The 20979-nt window shown below is 40.5% G+C and overlaps 1 protein-coding gene across 6 annotated transcripts in view; it reads right to left on the bottom strand.

The window, feature by feature from the left end:
• Nucleotides 1–20979, bottom strand: part of lpin1.L (lipin 1 L homeolog) — a 96859-nt gene that overhangs the window by 5173 nt on the left and 70707 nt on the right. For 5 of the 6 annotated variants that reach the window (XM_041563550.1, XM_041563552.1, XM_041563555.1 and 2 more), the window contains exons 11-20: nucleotides 20358–20427; nucleotides 16098–16175; nucleotides 15826–15918; nucleotides 14983–15062; nucleotides 11206–11347; nucleotides 7787–7935; nucleotides 5959–6045; nucleotides 5305–5457; nucleotides 2751–2865; nucleotides 645–748 (exon numbers count right to left, since the gene is read on the bottom strand). In XM_041563550.1, coding sequence (XP_041419484.1) covers nucleotides 645–748; nucleotides 2751–2865; nucleotides 5305–5457; nucleotides 5959–6045; nucleotides 7787–7935; nucleotides 11206–11347; nucleotides 14983–15062; nucleotides 15826–15918; nucleotides 16098–16175; nucleotides 20358–20427 — 1071 coding nt within the window. The remainder of the gene's footprint in view (nucleotides 1–644; nucleotides 749–2750; nucleotides 2866–5304; nucleotides 5458–5958; nucleotides 6046–7786; nucleotides 7936–11205; nucleotides 11348–14982; nucleotides 15063–15825; nucleotides 15919–16097; nucleotides 16176–20357; nucleotides 20428–20979) is intronic. The other variant, XM_041563551.1, reaches the window with a different exon arrangement.

Genomic DNA, 20979 nt, shown 5'->3' with positions numbered 1-20979 from the left:
GTAATAAAAAGTAGTAATAGCAATACATTTCTAGTCTTACTGAGCATTTGTTTTTTAGATGGGGGTCAGTGACCCCCATTTGAAAGCTAGAAAGAGTCATAAGAAGGAAAATATTTAAAAAAAACGAAGAAAAATGAAAACCATTTGAAAAGTTGCTTAAAATTAGTAATTCTAGAGGTGAACCACCCCTTTAAATTACATCTCCAAAATGAATTATTTGTGCTTTAAATGAATCATAGCAACTGGGTGAACTACCCAAAAAAGAGTATTCTGTATCTGCCTCCAATACAACAAAAGTACTCAATATGAATGATGAACAGTTTTATAAATTAGATAAATAAATTATAATTCTGACCAAATAAGACAAGGGTGTTTTTTATGTTGTGGTCGATCTGGTTATTTTATGACTCTCACTGCCAAAGATGAATTACGTATCCTGGTGAGATTAAATTGGAAGGTGCCTTCCATAACACCAAAGCTTCTAAGTAGCAGGATTGTTACCCAAAATATCACGTTTATGGGTCAGATTATAATAATATGATGATTTAAGGGCAAGTGGGGGGCTAAAAGGCTGTCAACGATTTATTGTGTTTCCAAAAAGGCAATCTTGCTATCAATCAATCTCATAATAAAACATCACTTACGACGATATGTTGGTCTTCGCGTGCTCCTGAATCAGCTCCCCTTTGGGATTGACTGTAAATATTCGGTTTAGCGAAACACCGACCTCTTTGTATGAATACACGTCCTGCGAGAATCAGAAAATGAGCATTTGTTAAGGCAGGGACAGTTTAACAGGGTAATAATGTCATGAGCCGCAAATTCACATCGTGCAGGAAAGATTGATGGAGCAATAAAGCCGAGTTCTCTGTGTAACCAGATAAAATAAAAAATGGAAGATGCGGATATGTAAAGTATAAATTCTCGGTTATTAGACTATAAATATACTTCAAGTATGTCCAAGTGATCTGATTTCAGTTTGATGCTCTCATAAATTTACAGACTTGATAAAGATGGGGCACTTTATCTTCACTGTTCAGTTGAAGAACTACGACCCCCATAATCCTCTAACAGGCAAGGTCTGGGGAGCACAGAAATGTGTCACTAATCTACGGGAGTCCTCCATCACTCACCATGAGAAGCTTGGACAGAATGGAAACCACCAATGTACTGCAGCAGAGGCAAAACAGTGCTGGCAAATTTGATTTGCAATCTGTTACTGTCCACTGTAGGGAGGCACCAAATCCAGGATTCGGTTCAGGATTCTGCCTTTTTCAGCAGGATTCAGATTCGGCCAAATCCTTGTGCCTGGCTGAACCAAATCCTAATTTACATATGTAAATTAGTGGTGGGAAGGGACTTTTCATCACAAAACAAGGAAGTAAAGAAAATGATTTCTACCTTTTCCTTTCCCGCCCCTAATTTGCATATGCAAATTTGGATTCTGATTTGGTTTGGTATTCGGCCAAATTTTTCACTAAGGATTCTGTGATTCGGCCAAAGCCCTAATAGTGGATCTGGTGCATGCTTGAGAAAAGACCGAGAGTGGTCTGAAACGTTGCCGGGTGTCTGGGGTCAGAGCCTACTGTATGTCCCAATAAAGGCATTTTAAGATAAATCGCTGACTGGTGCCGTCAATTACTATATTTGGTCAGATTGAACGGATTGAAGTTGGAAACCATTGGACGTGCATCGCATTAAAGCAATTTGGAGGTGCTGACTGTGAAATTTGTGAAACTGCAATCTGTTACGGTCCACTGTAGGGAGGCACCAAATCCAGGATTTGGTTCAGGGTTCTGCCTTTTTCAGTAGGATTCAGACTCGGCCAGATCCTTGTGCCTGGCCGTTCCAAATCCTAATTAAACATATGAAAATTAGGGGCAGGAAGGGACTTTTCATCACAAAACAAGGAAGTTAAAAAATGTTTTTCTACTTTTTCCGCTCCAAATTTGCATATGCAAATTCAGATTCGGTTTGGTATTCGGCCGAATTTTTCACTAAGGATTCTGTGATTCTGCCAAATCCCTAATAGTTGATTTGGTGCATCCCTATTAATTAGGGAAGCACCGAATCCAATATTTTGGCCAAACCCCCGAATCCTTCGCAAAAGATTTAGCCGAACACCGAACCAAATCTAATTTGCATATGCAAATTAAGGGTGGGAAGGGGAAAACATTTTTTACTTCCTCATTTTGTGACAAAAGTCACACGATTTCTGCATATTTGCATATGCAAATTAAGATTCTGATTCGATTCGGTGGGGCAGAAGTGTTCGGCCAAATCTGAATCCTGCTGAAAAAGGCAGAATCCTGGCCGAATCACGGATTCAGTGCATCCCTACTATAAATCCCACTGTGCTCTCCCTGAGATAACAAAGCTCTGTTATTTATTTAGAATACATAAGAACCATGAACAATCTGTAAATTATACACAGTACTTTCTGATATCACTTTGCGATGTCAGCTGCATGACATCACTCATTGAAACTTGTTTAAAAGCTGCATCCATGTAATATGAAACAACCAAACATCTATTTTATGGGAACTTTCCTTTCTCTGCTTATATCAGTTGTTCATTATTTATGATCATTTCAGCAGAATCTTTTAATAACTGTCCAAACAGTGGACATTGTTTTGCATTAATAGGGATGGTCCCCTGATTTATTGTTTAGGTACCACTCTATCAATTGCTTGTTTCCAGTGAACTTTTGGGTATAACCTTTTTGGGAGGGTTGCCGCTTTGTTACTTACTGTGACTCGGTTTCCAAAAGCAGCATAAAACGGTTCTTCGTTGGGCTGGAATAAAGTTTTGATGTCCGTCAGACACTCAATCTTAAATTTTTCAGGCTTTTTTTCAATCACTTCCCTGTTTAGAAATAGAAAGTGATAACTTTTGAGTTGTTGCACTGAGGTGAACTGCAAGGCAAAATATTTATTGTATCATCTGATAAAATGAGTTGGCCAATAGCTGTTAGGTCAAAAGAAATCTGTTAGAAGTGGTAGTGCATTTACTTATATATAGCACCAGTTTGTATTGAGCAAAGGAATATTAAACAAGGAAAGTAAAAATCACTGGTGGGGGGCCTATTTGACTCTTCCCTGAGCCAGGTACTAACTTTACCTGTGTGCGGTAACCTATCAGCGGGTAGCATATAGTGGTCTCCAAGTTTAAAGAAGAAGGAAACCCTGTAGAAAAAACCCTGTACCCCCACCCCACATAGACCCCCCCTCCCCCCCCCAGGCTAACTGTCCCATTCTGTATACTAAGATGTTTGCTTTTAAAGGAGAAGGAAACCCTGTAGAAGAAAACCCCGTACCCTCCTCCCCCCAAGCTAACTTACCCCTTGTCGCAGATTCCGGCAGCGGACTTCACGGCATCCATCTTTCGGGTCCTCGTGGGAGATCGGTATTTCGGGGAATGCACATTTGGCGGTCTGCGACAACTGCGCATGCACAGAAATTGAGAGAGATCGCAGATCTCCCAGTCAGCGTACCGAAGACCCGGAAGATGGATGCCATGAAGTCCGCTGCAAGAATCTGCGACAAGGGGTAAGTTAGCCTGGGGGGAGGAGGGTAAGGGGTTTTCTTCTACAGGGTTTCCTTCTCCTTTAAAAGCAAACATCTTACTGGTTGCTATTGGTTACTGCTCCTGGGCAAACGTTGTGCCTTATATTACATATTGGGTAAGAGTCAAGGTGAACTACCCCTTTAACTTCAGTATGATGGGTAACAGAATGGGGGTGGAATTTAATAAATGAAACCAAACTTTCTGTGGTCACGCCATACATTGGCAGAAACATAAACCCATGGGTTATGGGAAATAATATTGTTATCTTATTAATCTCACAAAAAATTTCTATCGCAGAGGCCCCGAATTCCCTTTATTTGGCAGTGCAGCATTTTATTGGCTTGTAATGACTTCATAACAATTATTGCGCTTGCTGTGGAAGTGTGAAAAGTTGCAGAATTATTTATACTGTGGCCCAGAGGAAGAAGCATGAAAGCCTTAGCAGGAATACTCCATTCACATGCACAATGGAAATATTATTACAGGCGGGGCTGCTAGCGGGAAAAAAATGCCTTTGTGATAGTGCCGCTCCAGGAACTGAAAGCTGCTTGAAGCTCGGGCCCCAATAGGATGAACAGCTTTTGTCTGTGTGCTCCACGCACGTCGTATTAGGAAACGATTCTGCCATTTGATTTATTCTTGCATTTACCTGTAAATCTGCCAGCTATAAGCATAGGGTGGAATTGTGATATAGTGCTACTTGTTGTGTATTCGCAAAATAACTATAAATGAATCCTAAGGAAGGATAGAATCTGCCACTCCAGCAATAATTGTATCCTATAATATCTGATATTAAAATAGAACTATACGACAGCTGTAGTATTATAGCCGATGTCTATTGTCCTTATCATTATTGTTCCCTCCAAGCCGTGAGCTCATGTGCACAAGCTGTAACACTAGCACAAAACTCATACGCACACATACGTATGCACACACACACACACAAAATTTAGACCCTTCCACCCAAATACATGGTTTCTGGGAACATTGCCTGTGGTTACTCCTTATGATTATCATGTATGCCATTGTTTGGGTCATTTACGTTTAATTTGTAGAGACGTTGGGCAGTCTAGTTCCCTGGTTAATGGGCCGTATAGTAAGTGCTTATACCAAGGTATGGCACATGTTACAACAGGACAGGGAACAACAAAACTGACTCAAAACAGTGAACTGGGCCCAAACACTAAGATGCCATAGACCTTGGTCTCATCTATCACCATTACCCATTTGAACAGTCTACGAAGCAGGGACCTCTTTCCTAGGTACATGTAGCGCAGGACTGAATATTTTGGGGGAGAGTGTATAACTAGTTAAATTTATACACATATAATAATACACAAGAGCCATGAATATCCTGTAAATTATATCCTTATAAACCGTGCTTAGTGATGTCATCGGTAATAATCAGAGCTTAGTGATGTCATTTCTGTCACATGACTCACTGAAACTTGTGTATTATAATAAATAAAGTACCCCCTGTTGCAAGTCACCTCGGAGTTCCATGACCTGTATAAAAACATCAGGCTGATGGAACTCCTCTGTAACTTATAATATCCTTAGATTTTACAAGAGGGGGTACTTTATTCACTATATATTTATAATTTTCTGACATCAGAAAAAGTACTTATGTGTATAATTTATGAATTATTATTATTATATAAAACTTATCTGCATAATAGAAACAGCAAGCACACTGCATCGGATTTAGATTACATAAAATAGTTATATACACTATACCTGTGTAAGGCAGAGAACAAACTGCTAGGACTTAAGAGGACCGGTCCCTGAGGTAGTACTGTCCCACGTTCATTTACCCAGTGAAGGTAGCCTCTAGTCATATCAGCCATTCCAATGGCCCGGGCTGAGCAGTAGAGAAACTTGTAGCCGTTCCTAAAATGCAAATGAAATCAAAATGAGACTTAATTATTCATAAGAATGAAAGTAGGAAGGCAAACCAAGAAGGCAAACCTACTGCATGGTTTATGCAGCCCGATTAATTTATAGGATGTATTATAGCATCATCTGATTCATTCTAATACATAGACTTGTACAGGTTATTCATCAACAGATGGCTATCCCATGTTTCTCTAGATAATAGAGATGCTGAATAAAGACACTATCTAACAAAACTACAATAAAAGCTTGGCACAGAGAGGTCCACAGAGATCTTCAGAATCACTCCACCTTTCATGGAGGCAGGAGACCCATCACCAGATAGGACCAGTAGCATAGAGGACCCACTAGGTTGCAACTTATGCCCAATTTCATTGTATTTTTAAGAAACAAATAATCTTCCCAAAATCCTTAAAACATTTTGCCGTAAGTCCCAGTAGCATCTAGTTATACCACGACCCCCATCATCCAGCTAAAAGTACCTTTGGAGATACTCACTGGCTCACTTTGTGATACAGCTTTGCTATCCCTTGGTGAGTCCAGTCTTTACCCAGTGTTGGCAGAATATGACCCAGTGTGTCCGATCTGAAAGACAAGGCTAACATTTTTAAGCAATATGCCACAAATTGCCGTTTATGTTGGGCATTTATTGACATATTTGTAAGGCGCACAGCAAAAGCAAAACGTAATTGTCAGCAGGTCCTGGAGAGTCCTAGGTAGAAGGACAGGAGATTTATCCACCACTATGAAATCAATAATGGAAAGAGGTAGTGCTTCTAATGGCAGTGCCAAACTCTTCCAGCTAATTAAGGTGAGAGGTCTACTAATTAATTCAAGACATACTAGAGTTTAGGATTATCAAATGCTTTAAATAAGTGAATTGTAGTACCCCGTCTCACAAGTTGTGCAGAGAGGCATATCTTTTCCATAGACAGAGCCACGGCCAGTTGACTGAACTGCATACAGCACTCATATATGAAATGCAATAACTTTCAAATAAAAATTGTTGTTTACTCTCATTATCTATGGCTGTCCGCTACCTTACGGTCTTCAGGCCAACAACAAATTGTTTTGACAATCTATTCTATAGGCTGTATTTCCATATTGAAACTCTATTGCCCTCAACCTTTCTTTAATAAGGAGGTAATTCATAATTTGAAAGAATGCAAGGGGAATGCAAGGGAAATGTAAGAGTGCACGTGTTGAGAAGGGGCACTAATATTATAATTCGGAAAAGAGAAGGAACAGACACAGGTAAACTTAAGTCTTAAGTCTACTAGAAAATTATGTAAAAACCCCAGGTCCCAAGCATGCTAGATCATAGGCACCATACTTGAATTGAATTATTATTCTGTATTACTTTTGGGGCTAATTTCTTGCATTTGACTGTAACCGATACCCAATAGGTGTATTTTATTGAATAAGCCAATTTCATTTTATATTTAATTAATGAGATAATGGCTACAATGGCTCTGGGATACTGTAAGAGACATATTGGTCAAACAAGAGCTCCTGTCTGCTGGAAACATTTCCTCTGGAGCGGCATTGCTCCATTTACCATGTTATTTCCAGTACATCCCCTTATTCTCTTTACTCCCGTCTCTGACCTACTGTAACACTATAAAGGTGGAAATGTGTGATTAAGCATGTTATCACTGCCCCAATAATGTTTTATTGAAATCCAAGCTTGTAGTCCAAATGTTACACTTTAATATTGGATCATGGCTACAGTCCAAGTGTATTTATTATAGTCCACCATGGACTCGAGGGTCAATGGTAATATTGAAGCTCATAATGCTTCTATAAAACCAGCAGAAATAAATGAATGATACACAGATCATCTAAAAATGACCCATAAGAAGTGCCTGTAGGAGTCATGCATGGCCCTAAGCTCAATGATCTTCACTGTCTTGACTTGAGCTGGTTGATCTAGTTCTGTTGCAGCAACAAAGCATTGTCCCGCTTCATGGGATGCAATTTTCTCATAATTACTCATCCTAGACCCCATCACTGTCCATAATTATTTGTATCTGGCTCTTTTAATGAATTATTAAATTACAAGTACAGCCACTAAATATTTTTTTTCCATTTTAAACCATAACAGCAGATTTTAATGGTATCCTTCATTGGACTTTTTTTTTTCTGTTTGAAAGAATAAATGAGCAGTTTTTCCTGAATGACACCTATAATGGTACAAAAGTAGTATCTAAGAGGATTTACAGGATAACAAGCTGGAAATTGAGATGGTAAGGATCTTGTTCAAAAGCAGAACACTCGCCATCTGTCAGACGCAATGAGCTATGGTTCCCGGCTGCAACAAACTCACCGTGTGATGGTTCCATCAATATCAGAAATGATGATTTTATCGTCCCAGTCCCAGAGGTAAATGGTACCTTCACATCGACATGTGCCTTGATATTGAGTGGTGACGCTGAATACAACATCATTGGGACCATTTTTCAGCTTGAGACTTTTCTACAAGTACAAGATAATTGCATCAGCCTGTACTGGATGAAATAAACTGATACAGAGAAAAAAAAATAAAGCCCCGAGATAATGTTTTCCTGGGAACAAGTTGATATTTAACATTTTTGCTAGTATCACTGGGCAAAATGCTTGCAGGCTTTTTTTTTTAAAAAAATGTATTGGTTATATGGAGCCCTTGGGCTCTTGCTGTCTTACAACAGCCTGTGCTGTTGGGGGATGATGGGGATTGCAGCAATTTCATATAGTCCTCTACTGCTGTGCAATACAAGAGCCAACAACAAGATGAACATTATAGTCTAAAATTGTGAGCCATGCAATACATGTTTTTTAAATGTTTGGGAGTTGATCTGATGTTCAAGTTAGGGCACGCTGAATAATTAATGTAAGCTATTTGTTTTTGTATATGGAAGCAGCACACTAAACTGCGAGTTGGATATTGGTATGCTACAGCCACATGTGTGGACGACCAAACTGGCATAATGGGGTTATTTATCAAAGGTCGAATGGTTTTGTTAACCCGAAAATTTGAGTTTTGATCAAAAAAACAACCTTGAAAACTCTTATTTTCATGGAAAACACAACTCAAACCTTAATAAATAACCCCCCCAGTGTTTAGGATCCAACTGCCCCGATGCAAGCAATCAGCCGACAGTTTAAAAAGTCAACCATTGGTGAACTGGTTTTCCCTTTTGACCATTCAATTGTAAAACTGCAGTCATTCCCTAACTCTTCTAATAGGGAGAGACCTTCACTGACCGTTCATTACTGCACAATGTGGGAATCTTTTAGCCTGCACTCTTATTTAATGGACCACAAAAGTGTTGCTCTTGGGTGCAACACTCTACAGTGAAAATAATTGCTAACCTTGTACCCAGTGCTGACACATTATTAAATGATATCCCAGGGATACTTTGCCGACTCTCAAGTATAGGTGGCATGTGCAGAATACTAAAAATACTTATATGCACTTTCCTTGTTCTTTAAAACTATGTTTTTTTGCACAAAAATCAATGTTTTCCTTATTATTCGTCGGCTGATTATTTACATGGCAGCCTATTAGTGGATTTTCTACCCAGTCAATCTCTTAAATCTTTCTGTATTAGAGACACACAGTATTTCATTTGATTTGGAATCATTACTGACTGCAGCTTCCTTTTTCCAGACGCACTCATTTACTATCCCTCCTGCACATTGATACGTCTAATGGCTTTACCCTTCTGAATCTCCATTTCAAATGACACCAATTAAATTTTCGATTTCAAAATCCCTTAAAGCTGAGATCACTGTCTCCCACCGTTAACGTGTATGTGCTGCACCAGAATGAAATAGCCGAGAACTTTGTGTTCTCCGTGGATTAAAGGGCTTCAGATAACATTCATATATTAATGGCATTTCAAATAGAATTATATTTGCCTAATGGTTATTTACCCGCAGACTGCTTTAATGCTAATGTACGGCCACAGAAATAGAGCTGTGTCAAACCAAATAACAGAACAAATTATTCTTAACCCACCAGAGAATGGAGACGCTATAGATGTGCCTAGATACATACATTTCCCATATAATTACACTGCAAAATAATTAGCATTATTCACAGTTAAAGGTTACCTCATTATCAACACCCTGGCTTTCCTGAAAGTGTGGTGGATGTGCACAAGTGCAATAGTGCACAAGCCTAGGCAGTGGGGGCTTAAGTAGGACGGATCCATAAAACACGCAGAAATGGTAGGTGCTAGGGCACAAGTCAGGTGGGCAGATGGTATAACCCAGTGCTATTCAACTTTTTACATGTAAAGGGAGGATTATGTCTCAAACCACATGTTCAAGGATTATATTAATTAAGGATGATGTCATACAAAGGAGTCTATGGAACTCGGGACCAGTCTAGGGCCATAAAAATCCCTTGGACCACACAGAGCCTGCGGCATTTTGGTTGGTTGGACCTTGTATAGCCCATTAGGAAACATCCATTTCAGCTTTCCCCAACCAGTGACTCATGAGTGAAAATGTTGCTCTCCGTCCCCCTGGATGCTGTTCCAAGTGGCCTTAAAGCAGGTGCTTATTTTTGAATTCCAGGCTTGGAGGCAAGTTTGGTTATATAAAAACCAGATGTAATGCCAAACAGAGTCTCCTGAAGGCTGCCAGTGTATTTAGGGGCTACCAATCACAGCACTTTTCTTGCACCACCCAGAAACATAGTGCATGCTTCCGTGACTCCCTAACTCTTCTTACATCTGAATATTGCTCACAGGTAAAATCTTTGGAGACCTCCGATCTATTCACTAGGACAGAAGGGGTTTGTGGTTCAACCTATAATGCAGATACCAGATGCTGAGATAGGAAAGGTGAATGGAATACCAATGGATCACAGGTTAAAACAGGAATCTGCTCACATTTAAGGAGATTTAAAGGGGCATTCACCTTTAATAGAATGGCCAATTCTAAGAAACTTTTTAATTGGTTTTCATTTATGGTTTACAATTTTTTCATTATTTGCCTTGTTCTTCTAACCAGTTTTCAACTGGGGGTCGCTGACCACACATCTAAACTGGATTTCTAGGGCTTCCATGGAAAGAAAGGAATCAGTTGCCCTAACTGACCTCCAGTTCCATGCACTAGCTCCACAGTTTGGAAAGCACTTGAGTCTGTTTCTATTCATGTCCTCTCCTAGGCATACAGTATTTCAGTCTTTATTCAAAGCAATGCATGGTTGCTAGCAACTGGATTGCTGAATTAATAGCTAAATAACTCAAAAAACACAAATAATAAAAAATTAAACTCAACTCCAAATTGTCTCAGAAAAAAAGAAAAAGTTATCTCTAAGGTAAACAACCCCTTTAAGGAGCATGGGTTACATGTATTAAATCCCAGGTGCAAATGCTAGGGAATCCACAGGGAAACCCAAGAGACAGCCCCAGTGCATCCCTCATGAATGCATGCAATTCGGGAGCAGAAAGCCCTGTCCTCTATGGGAGTCTAGCACAGGGCATGGCACACAGTATAAAAACATGGTGCACACAAAGTAACCCTATAAAACCCCATGCAGTAAGTATAACAAATAGACATAGATGTAAATGATGCAGCTAAAGGCAAGTGCTAAGGTAGGGGCTAACAGGAGAGGAAACCGCTGAACAGCACATAAGTGAGATGAGAGGGGAATCAAGGGCATCTCCAATACAATCTACAGGGATAAAAGCCACGGCCTTAATGAGCTTGAAACTTTCCATTCATAACACAAGATGATGTATTAGAACTCACAAGCTGGTCAGAGGTCAGCCTCAATGTCTTTTTATACGTGATGCCGCACGATGAAATAGGAGTCTGGTTTGACTGCAGGGAGCCGATGCTCTGCTTAGCACCCCTAGGGTCTTCATCGCTCGACGATGATTCATCTTTGATTCTGAAACAACAGTGGAAGAGCACGTGATCATCAGGAAGACGCAAGATGCATTAAAAATACATTTCCACTGAATCACTCGGTTGCAATTGATTGTATCTGGAAAGCCTCATCTCACGGGAGGACACCAGAAGCTATCAATGAGCTGTCTGGACTTAATGTTTAATTCATGCCGGGGTCCCTCCATTGAGATTATTATTATTTACAGCCATTTGATACAACCCGGCTGGAAACACTTAGCAGTGTCGCTGCTTTATAAATAACAGATGAGAGGGAGCAGGGACCACTATTGAGAAGCCGCTCGAAGAAGGGAAAGGCTAGGAAGCAACGGGACGCACATCAATATCTTTACGCATGACTTGTAGCAGGTAATGAACTGCAGGAGATTCACCCAGTTCTTTCTATTTAAAATGCAGACAGTCTTAATACTGTAATTCAACTAAACGGTAATTGCAGTAACTGTCTCAGTGATGCCAGTTATATGAAGCAAGACGAGGAGAAGCAACATCATCCAGCAAATAATATATATATATATATATATATATATATATATATATATATATATATATATATATATATATATATATATATATATATATTGCACACAGCACGTAATATATTGTTATGCTGATAAAGGAACTTATACAGGTAGCTGAAAGATGTGCTTTCCCCAGACTGTACTGCAGCACTGCATTGCAGGTAAAATCATTACAAGCGGCCAATGGCCTGGCTCTTCACCACTGTGATCAGCAGAGCCACAAGACCTGCTCTGTCATTATGGTAATGAAACATAGCCGAGGCTCGGCAGTAAAAAGTATATTCTATATCCACTGATCCACCTGATCCATATCTAAACAGTAGACAAAAGGTCATAACAGAGGTCAATGGGGGACCCAACAGTAGAGTCATTGTGATGGTACTCTTACATTTTACTTTTGTATACTGATCCGCCATAAATGTTTATTTTATCTCTGACCCAAGTGCTTCCCAAACTGTGGAGCTAGTGCATGGAACTGGTGGTCTGTTAGGGCAACCAATTCCTTTCTTTCCATGGAAGCCATAGAAATCCAGTTTGAAGGACAATCGTTGTGATATTTGGTGAAGATTATTAGATATTCTTGGAAGTCAAGAAGCACTGACATTGTGGGCAGTGTCATTCTGTGGCTACTAAAGCAAATAAAGTTCTGTCTTGAATAAAAAAAGGGCATTAACTCAAGGGATGAAAACATAATTATGCCTCTTTATAGGTCCCTGGTGAGGCCTCATATAAATGAGCTAGAGAGAGTGCAGAGACTAAGTGCAACTAAACTGGTTAGATGCAGGGATCCCCAACCTTTTGAACCCGTGAGCAAAATTCAGAAGTAAAAGGAGTTGGAGAGCAACACATGCATGAAAAATGTTCTTGGGCTGCCAAATAAGTGCTGTGATTGGCCATTTGGTAGCCTCGATGAGGATTGTCAACCTACATTGGAGGCTCTGTTCGGCAGTACACCTGGTTTTTATGCAACCAAAACTTGCCTCCAAGCCTGGAATTCAAAAATAATCAACTACTATGAGGCCACTGGGAGCAACATCCAAGGGGTTGGAGAGCAAAAGGTTGCTCACGAGCTACTGGTTGGGGATCACTGAGGGATCGAAGACTTAAATTTTGAGGGGAGACTGTCAAGGTTGGGATTGTTTTCTCTGGAAAAAAGGCGCTTGCGAGGGGACATGATTACACTTTACAAGTACATTAGAGGACATTATAGACAAATAGTAGGGGACCTTTTTACCCAACCTACCACATGCCACCCCTTTAGACTAGAAGAAAAGAACTTTCATTTGAAGCACAGGCAGGACAGTGAGGTTGTGGAATGCACTGCCGGGTGATGTTGTGATGGCTGATTCAGTTAATGACTATAAGAATGGCTTGGATGATTTCTTGGACAGACATAATATCAAAGGCTATTGTGATACTAAGCTCTATAGTTAGTATAGATATGGGTATATATAACTTATGTGAAAGTAGGGAGGGGTGTGTATGGATGCTGGGTTTTCATTTGGAGGGGTGGAACTTGATGGACTGTCTTTTTTCAACCCGATTTGACTAAATATGTAACTGATCCTGGCGTGGTTTCATATTTCTGTAAATTTGCCATATATTTTAAGCCTGGTTTTGCATTTGCATTTCATCATGCCCATGCCACATGGTAAATTACCCCTTACATTTGGAATTTTACCCCTTTTATTATTGTGGAATTTGCCCTTCACATTGCCATAAAGGAAGTGGGGAAAACGCACTAAATACAGAATCGCATGGGTTGTGGCCATATTAGTACACAAGAGCCTCTTTGTACTTAAATTAGTACATAACCATCCAGAGCAACTTGCCCGTGAAAGTGACCACTGAGTAGAAACTTTGGAAGGAAAAGCAGATTTCACACAAGTTGGGTTTTTCCCTAATTGACCTCAATATTTATTTGTCTACTTGACTGCTGTAAATGAGAAAATGTGGTCACGGTGGGTTCTATAAATACAGGTGACTGGCAAGTTTAACTTTCAAAATAGAACAATTTGTTTTAAAGGAAAACTATAACCCCAAAATGAATACTTAAGCAACAGATAGTTTATATCAAATTGAATGATATATTAAAGAATCTTACCAAACTGGAATATATATTTACATAAATATTGCCCTTTTACATCTCTTGCCTTGAACCACCATTTCGTGACTCTATCTGTGCTGCCTCAGAGATCACCTGACCAGAAATACTACAACACTAACTGTAACAGGAAGAAGTGTTGAAGCAAAAGGCAGAACTCTGTCTGTTAATTGGCTCATGTGACCTTACATGTGGTTTGTATGTGTGCACAGTGAATCGTACGATCTCAGGAGGCGGCCCTTATTTTTTAAAATGGCAATTTTCTATTTATAATTACCCAATGGCACATACTACTAGAAAAGTATATTATTATGATAATGGTTCATTTACATGAAGCAGGGTTTTACTCAGTATCTTTTATTAGAGACCTACATTGTTTGGGGGGTATAGTTTTCCTTTAAAGCAACACAGCAGGCTTCAGTACGGCTGCATTATACTGACAATGATTTCAATGAAAATGATTTCCAACAGCTTAACTATATAAGAAAGCTCAGAATTACGGAAAGGTCGTTTCTTATAGACTCCATTTTATCCAAATAATCAAAATTTCAAAAAATGATTTCCTTTTTCTCTGTAATAATACCTTGTACTTGATCCCAACTAAAGGCCCCCATACACAGGCCGATAAAAGCTGAGGACAGACCGAGTCGGTAGCTTATTGGCCCATATGTGGGGCCATCTAACGGGCGTTCACGATCGATATCTAGCCGAAAGTCAGCCAGAAGCTGATCACGGCCGTATCTATTCGTCGATTCAGTCCCGCGGTCCGACCTCCAGTATAGCCTCCATTTTGATGTGATCGTTGGGCCCTAAGGATCAGTCCGTTATCGTTATCATGTTGGACAGGCAGGTGTCCACATACTTTTGACCATATAGTGTACTGGTTAGGGAAGAAGAATTCATAAATAGAGACAAGGCATCCAGGAAGTCTCAGGCACCTGGATGAATAATAACTACATCTATCTATATATCAAAACAATTGATTTGCACCCCTACCTATGTTCCAAGCTGGTCCCAGCTGGTTGTCCACCACTGTAGGGTCCATTTCCATTCAAGCCTTGATCTGGCTTTGCTTCCTAGTAAAGAAGACTCATGTTACACAGATAAAAAGTATGATCATAAAGATGTTTTAAACTGCAGCAACCCTGCAAATGCTGACTGGTGGTATGAGTTCCTAGAACTGGGCAAGCTTGGCCCTTCTTATAACATTATGCTTTTATGTGGAGACATTACACATTTGCTTGCTCGCTCTATAGCAGATACCAGTTGACTTTTTATTGGTAATTATTTAAAACATTCTCACTGACTTCTGGCTGTTCTTGTTCTGTGATAACTCAATGCTCTGTTGGACCTCAAGTTGATGTCTCAGAACCTTACTGATTACAGGCTACATTAACCCTATGGATGTTCCGATGGTCTAAATGGCAGCTGGTTGGGCCTAAACTAGCCCAGTTCTAAGGGCAGAGACACAATGGCACATTCGGGGAGATTAGTCGCCCGACATCAAATCTCCTCTTCTTCGGGGCGACTAATCTCCCCAAACTGCCTTCCGCTGGCTATAATGAAAATCGCCGGCAGGAAGGCACTAGGATCGCTTCATTTTCCCAAGTCGCCCGAAATTTCCTTGTGAAGCGACTTCCCCAAATCTGCCAGTGTGTCTCTGCCCTAAACTGGTAAGAAAGCAAACTTTAGTTACAGCAGGTGAACAATCAAACTTTGGGGGCAACAAAAGCAAACTTTGGCCTAATCAGATGTTTATTAACACTATTCTAACTGCACTGGACCAGTATAAGGGTCTGCCTTATAGTCAGGTTATAGGGGGGGAGGGGTTGAACTTACTGATTTTATATTTGTGTTTCTCCCCCTCCAGGAAAACCACCACCGTCCCCCTTTCTTCGGCATCTTGTCTCTCATCAGAGTATCGATGGTTACCTGTGACAGAGGGACAGCGACGAGAATAACGAAAAAAAAGCAAAAAAATAAAGATCTAAATGAATCGAAAAATAGTCAAATGAAAAAAGGAAAACGAGAACGAAATGAACAGGCGGAAAGGAAAAGAAGAGGTAAACTGAACAATGGCAAGCAAGCACGAGAATGAGAAACATACATACTGCCTGTTGGCCACAGAGACCAGAAAAACAAAATCTAATGGAATCTACCACTGCACACAAGTAATCAAAGCAAGAACACTTGAGACGTTCGTAGAGGGAGAGAGAGAACAAAGGAGAGAAAATGTAAGAGTGTTAGTACATTGGGTCGCAGACAAGGTTACATGGAAATGGCTAGACATATATCCTGCAGTCCCACACTATAGAGTATGGAACGGAATGCAAGAGAGCCTGCAGCCAAGGCAATTTAGTTGCTAAACTACAATTCCCAGCACAGTGTCAGATTGGGACTTATCTAATAACAATTAGATGTAGGCAGTTGTAGATATAATCATATAGACCTATGGCAGGAATAAAAAAGGGCTGGATGTGGCGCAGTGGGAGATCCTCTAGTATTCTGTAAGCCAGTCCCACCCTATCCCAGCACCTCCTGTGAAGAGCTACAGACTGTCAGTCCCTTTACTACTGGAAATAACAATATTTTGGTAATAGGGTCATTGACTGCTTGAATGGCCAGATTTATTCAGCCAATACCCTGTCCATCTTTTGCTCAGCTACAGCTTCCAGAGTTCCAGCCTCTCCACCTACAACTGAACTAAAGGTAACTGCACAAATCTACCTCCATATATGCTAGAACTGTAACTCCCAGCAACCTTTTCACACCATCCTTTTCAGCCGTTGCTGCACTACATCTCCCAGCATTCTTCAACAACCAATCCCTTATTGTTGTGCTATACTTGAGAATAGCTATTCAACTGCACCTTCTATGCTGCCAAGATAAGGAACCACACATTGGCTGCTCTTCCTTTAGAGCTCTTTAGATGTGTTGGTGTAGATGAGGGAAACCTTCTTATCCATAGGAAGATTGGGTGGTAACAAAAAGGGTGTTTCTACAATAAGGCAAGATGAGCTCCTTGCCATGGGGAACACTCCTGATGAGGTGTCAATTCAACATCCACAACACATGCACGTTAAAGGAGAACTAAACCTTAAAATTTAATGCGACTACAAAAGATATTTTATATACTGAACTTATTCCACCAGCCTAAAGTGTCAGCTTGTCAATAGCAGCAATGATCCAGGACTTCAAACTTGTCACAGGGGGTCACCATCTTGGAAAGTGTCTGTGACACTCACATGCTCAGTGGGCTCTGAGCAGCTGTTGAGAATCTAAGCTTAGGGGTCGTCACTAATTATCAAGCAGAAAATGAGGTTGGTCTGTAATATAAACTGATGCTACAGGGCTGATTATTAAATTCTGATGCTAATTGTACTGGTTTCTGTGCTGCCATGTAGTAATTATCTGTATTAAATTACTAATCAGACTTATACTGTGACATTTCTATTCTATGTGTACTGTATATTGTGAGTGGGTCCCTAAGCTCAGTAAGTGACAGCAGCGCAGAGCATGTGCAGTGAATCAGCAGAAAAGAAGACGGGGAGCTACTGGGGCATCTTTGGAGACACAGATCTTTACTGCTAAAGGGCTGTGGTTGCCTTGGGCTGGTTCAGAAGCCCAAAACATAATGTACAACATTTCTGGCTACTACATTTCTTTAAAAGGCTAAGGAATTACAGTTGGTGCCTACACCTGGTGCTGAAAAAGAGCGAAAAACTTTTTTTGGGTACCCTCCTTCCCCCCTACATTTCCTAACATATGGCACATAAAATATAATGTGGGCTCATGTGTAGGGCAATATAACACCTCTATTTTATTTTATTAAGGTTCCCTTGGCTTGTGTATTGTAATGTATTTGCTGCAGCATATCCGTCCATTGAAATGTAACTTCCCACCACATTCAAATTATCTAACGCTAGCGCAACTTCGTTATGCCTGCCATAGAAACATTTGCGAAACTTCGCCAGCGTTCGGCACCGGCTACGAAACTTCGCAACTTAGTGAATTAGCATTGTCTATGCGAATTTTCACCTTTATATCATGAACTGGGTGAATGGGAATCTCCATAAACAATGATGACCACCCATGCTGCATGCCATTGTCTTGAACAAGGGGATTTTGGTCTGAAGATGTTCAAGTGAGCAACTCTGTATGTTCAACTGCAAGTGCCACTTAAATCAATGACATGCAGCTTGGTTGGGCACATGACTTGCCTCTCAGTGCAGGCAAATTAAGTAGGAAGTGGATTTTGGGTAGGTGACCCCAGAGCAGAATGTCCCTGGATAGCAGACATAGAGCATCAAGATGGAATCAGTGGTTCACAAACTTGAGGGAGGTTGCACTTATTTAACTGGATGCCAATCCCACCCTCACACTTACCTTTGCCTGCGGCACTAAGCTATATATTAAATAACATCTAGAGATGAAACTATGTCCTCAATAATCATGCAAACACCACCCCCCCTACGTGCTTATAGAAAAAAGAAATTGCATGCTGAATTCACTTCCATCCCACCTCCCGGAGCAGGGCAGAGCAATAATGGGGTAATTACATGATTCACGCGCTGTTATTCTCGGAAATAAACGAAACATGTTGCAATGGAAAAAAGCTGCTGCGTGACCAACAAGCCCGATTGAAAAGGAGTCTGACAATGGGAGTCCTCAGTTAGGTTCATAGAGGAACAATGAGTAGCTCCTGGCAACTCAGCTGGTATAGGCAGCAAATGCTTTTCCTTTATTGCACAAATTCTTTTGTTCCTGCCATTTGCCCAAAGTGCTAAATCGCCAGTATGTTGCTGTAAGCAGGAGAAAACGCATATCAGACGCCAACCTATTACAGAGTTTGTCTGGAGAGCAGATCTTTGGTTGTTGGGGATTCTGGGAGATGAAGTCAAACAACAGCTGAAAGCTGGATATCAGGCTGTTATAGCCAGAACCTACCTAGCCTCACACTATGACAATTTCTGCCCTATCCTTTATACCATCTTGTCTTACCATATTCCCTTGATGCAATCCTGCATCCATAAAGAAAGCTGTGAGAGTTGTAGTTCAGTCCTAACATAAATTGGACATCCCTGAACCACTAGAATTAAATTGGAACAGCACCACTTAGTCTTCTTAGAATAAAAATGCCTTTATTGCAGACTTCTGGGGCATTACAGCGACGTTTCAGGCCTCACATGGCCCTTTATCAAGCTTGATGGGGAATATTTATCAAAGAGCGAAGTTAGAGATCGCCACAGTCCTCTAGAGTGAAATTCCGGCCGAACCCCAAATCTTTCGCGAAAGATTCGGCCGAATACCGAACCAAATCCAAATTTGCATATGCAAATTCGGGGTGGGAAGGGGAAAACATTTTTACTTCCTTGTTTTTTGACAAAGTCACACGATTTCCCTGCCGCTAATTTGCATATGCAAATAAGGATTCAGATTCAGTTCAGCCTGGCAAAAATTTGTAATTCAAATATCACATGAGCTGAGCTGAATTAGAGACTGGAATATGAATAGAACAGGGTCTGAATAGAAAGATGAGTAAGTAGCAATAAATTTGTAGCCTTATAGATCTTTGTTGCTTTAAGGAGGGGTCAGTGACCCACATATGAAAGATGGATAGAGTCAGAAGAAAAAGGCATATCATTTAAAAAAAAAAACTATAAAAATAAATAATGAAGACCAACTGAAAAGTTGCTTAGAATTGGCCATTCTATAAAATAGTAAAAGTTAACTTTAAGGTGAACCAACCCTTTAATGAGATCTTTATCCACAGGACAGCTTAAAACCGAAAGTGATGGTTTCAGTTTGCCAAAATGTAAGTTACTGAAACTGGGGGTACCACAGATTCCCAGCTTGTTGAGGAACAATGGTGGCACCCCATTTTCTAGCAAGGGCAGAAGAATTTTTAAGTCAAATCCAACAGACCCATTACTTAGCTGCAAGCAGATTAAGCAACATCTTGAAGCCCATGGGGTATATGTGTCAAATAGTGAAATTAGAGATCACCACAGTCCTCTACAGTGAAATTCCACCACTCTCCATTCATTTCTATGGGATTTTTAAAAGGAATATTTATCAATGGGTGAAAGTTCATCCTTTGATAAATACACCTTTCAAAGCCCCATAGAAATGAATGGAGAGTGGCGTAATTTTACTCTAGAGGACTGTGGTGATCTCTAACTTCACTCTTTGTTAAATATAACCCCATGTCTTGGGAGGGTGCAGTAAATAAACACTACACTGTGATGCAATTAGGAGAAATGCTCGGAGGAGCAACGACTGCTTCAGGCTGACTGGGTTGTAATTACTTCATTATCACAAACAGGCAGTTGTGCTAGAACGGGTAGAATTACTATGGAACTGCGGCCTACCTTAGGCAGCGGCTTCTGGAAAGCCTGCATGGCCAGGAGGAGAGGGGCTGCTGTCGGCCAGTTGTAGTACCTAAATAAAGAACAAATACACATTTACTTGCTGACAGGCATTATGTTCCAAAATAAAAGTGAATACTAGTGAAATATACACAAATACTAGCAGCAGCTGTAATTGCAGTGCCTCTCCCTGCACAATGAGGCATAATCATGTCACCAAACCTTAGTGAAACAACCAAGATTCCACACACTCTCACATGTTCTGTTCCACGTGCAAATTGTTGTATTGGTGCTCGCTGTCCCCTGAGATCTGCAGAGCCACTGACGAGGGGTTCATATATCATAGAAATGGGGTCATTTAATAAGAAGCCTTTTTTCTTGGTGCGCACTTTCTCATGTTTTTTTACTCTGCTAGTGTATCCAATGCTCGAGGGATTCAATTCATCTCATCCAGAGACAGTCAAACCTAAGCAATCCCCCCTTGCCTTGCAGCCTATCCTAATGTCATTTATTACTTGGTCATACTCCCTTTCTGACATGGAAATCCTTGCCTTGCAGCCTATCCGTGTGCCATTTATTACCTGCTCATACTCACTTTCTGACATATAAATCATTGCCTTGCAGC

This window comes from Xenopus laevis, chromosome 5L (genome assembly GCF_017654675.1).
Source record: "Xenopus laevis strain J_2021 chromosome 5L, Xenopus_laevis_v10.1, whole genome shotgun sequence".
NCBI lineage: Eukaryota > Metazoa > Chordata > Amphibia > Anura > Pipidae > Xenopus > Xenopus laevis.
Note: the sequence above shows the minus strand (reverse complement) of the source record. Positions and strands in the feature narration are given on the sequence as shown.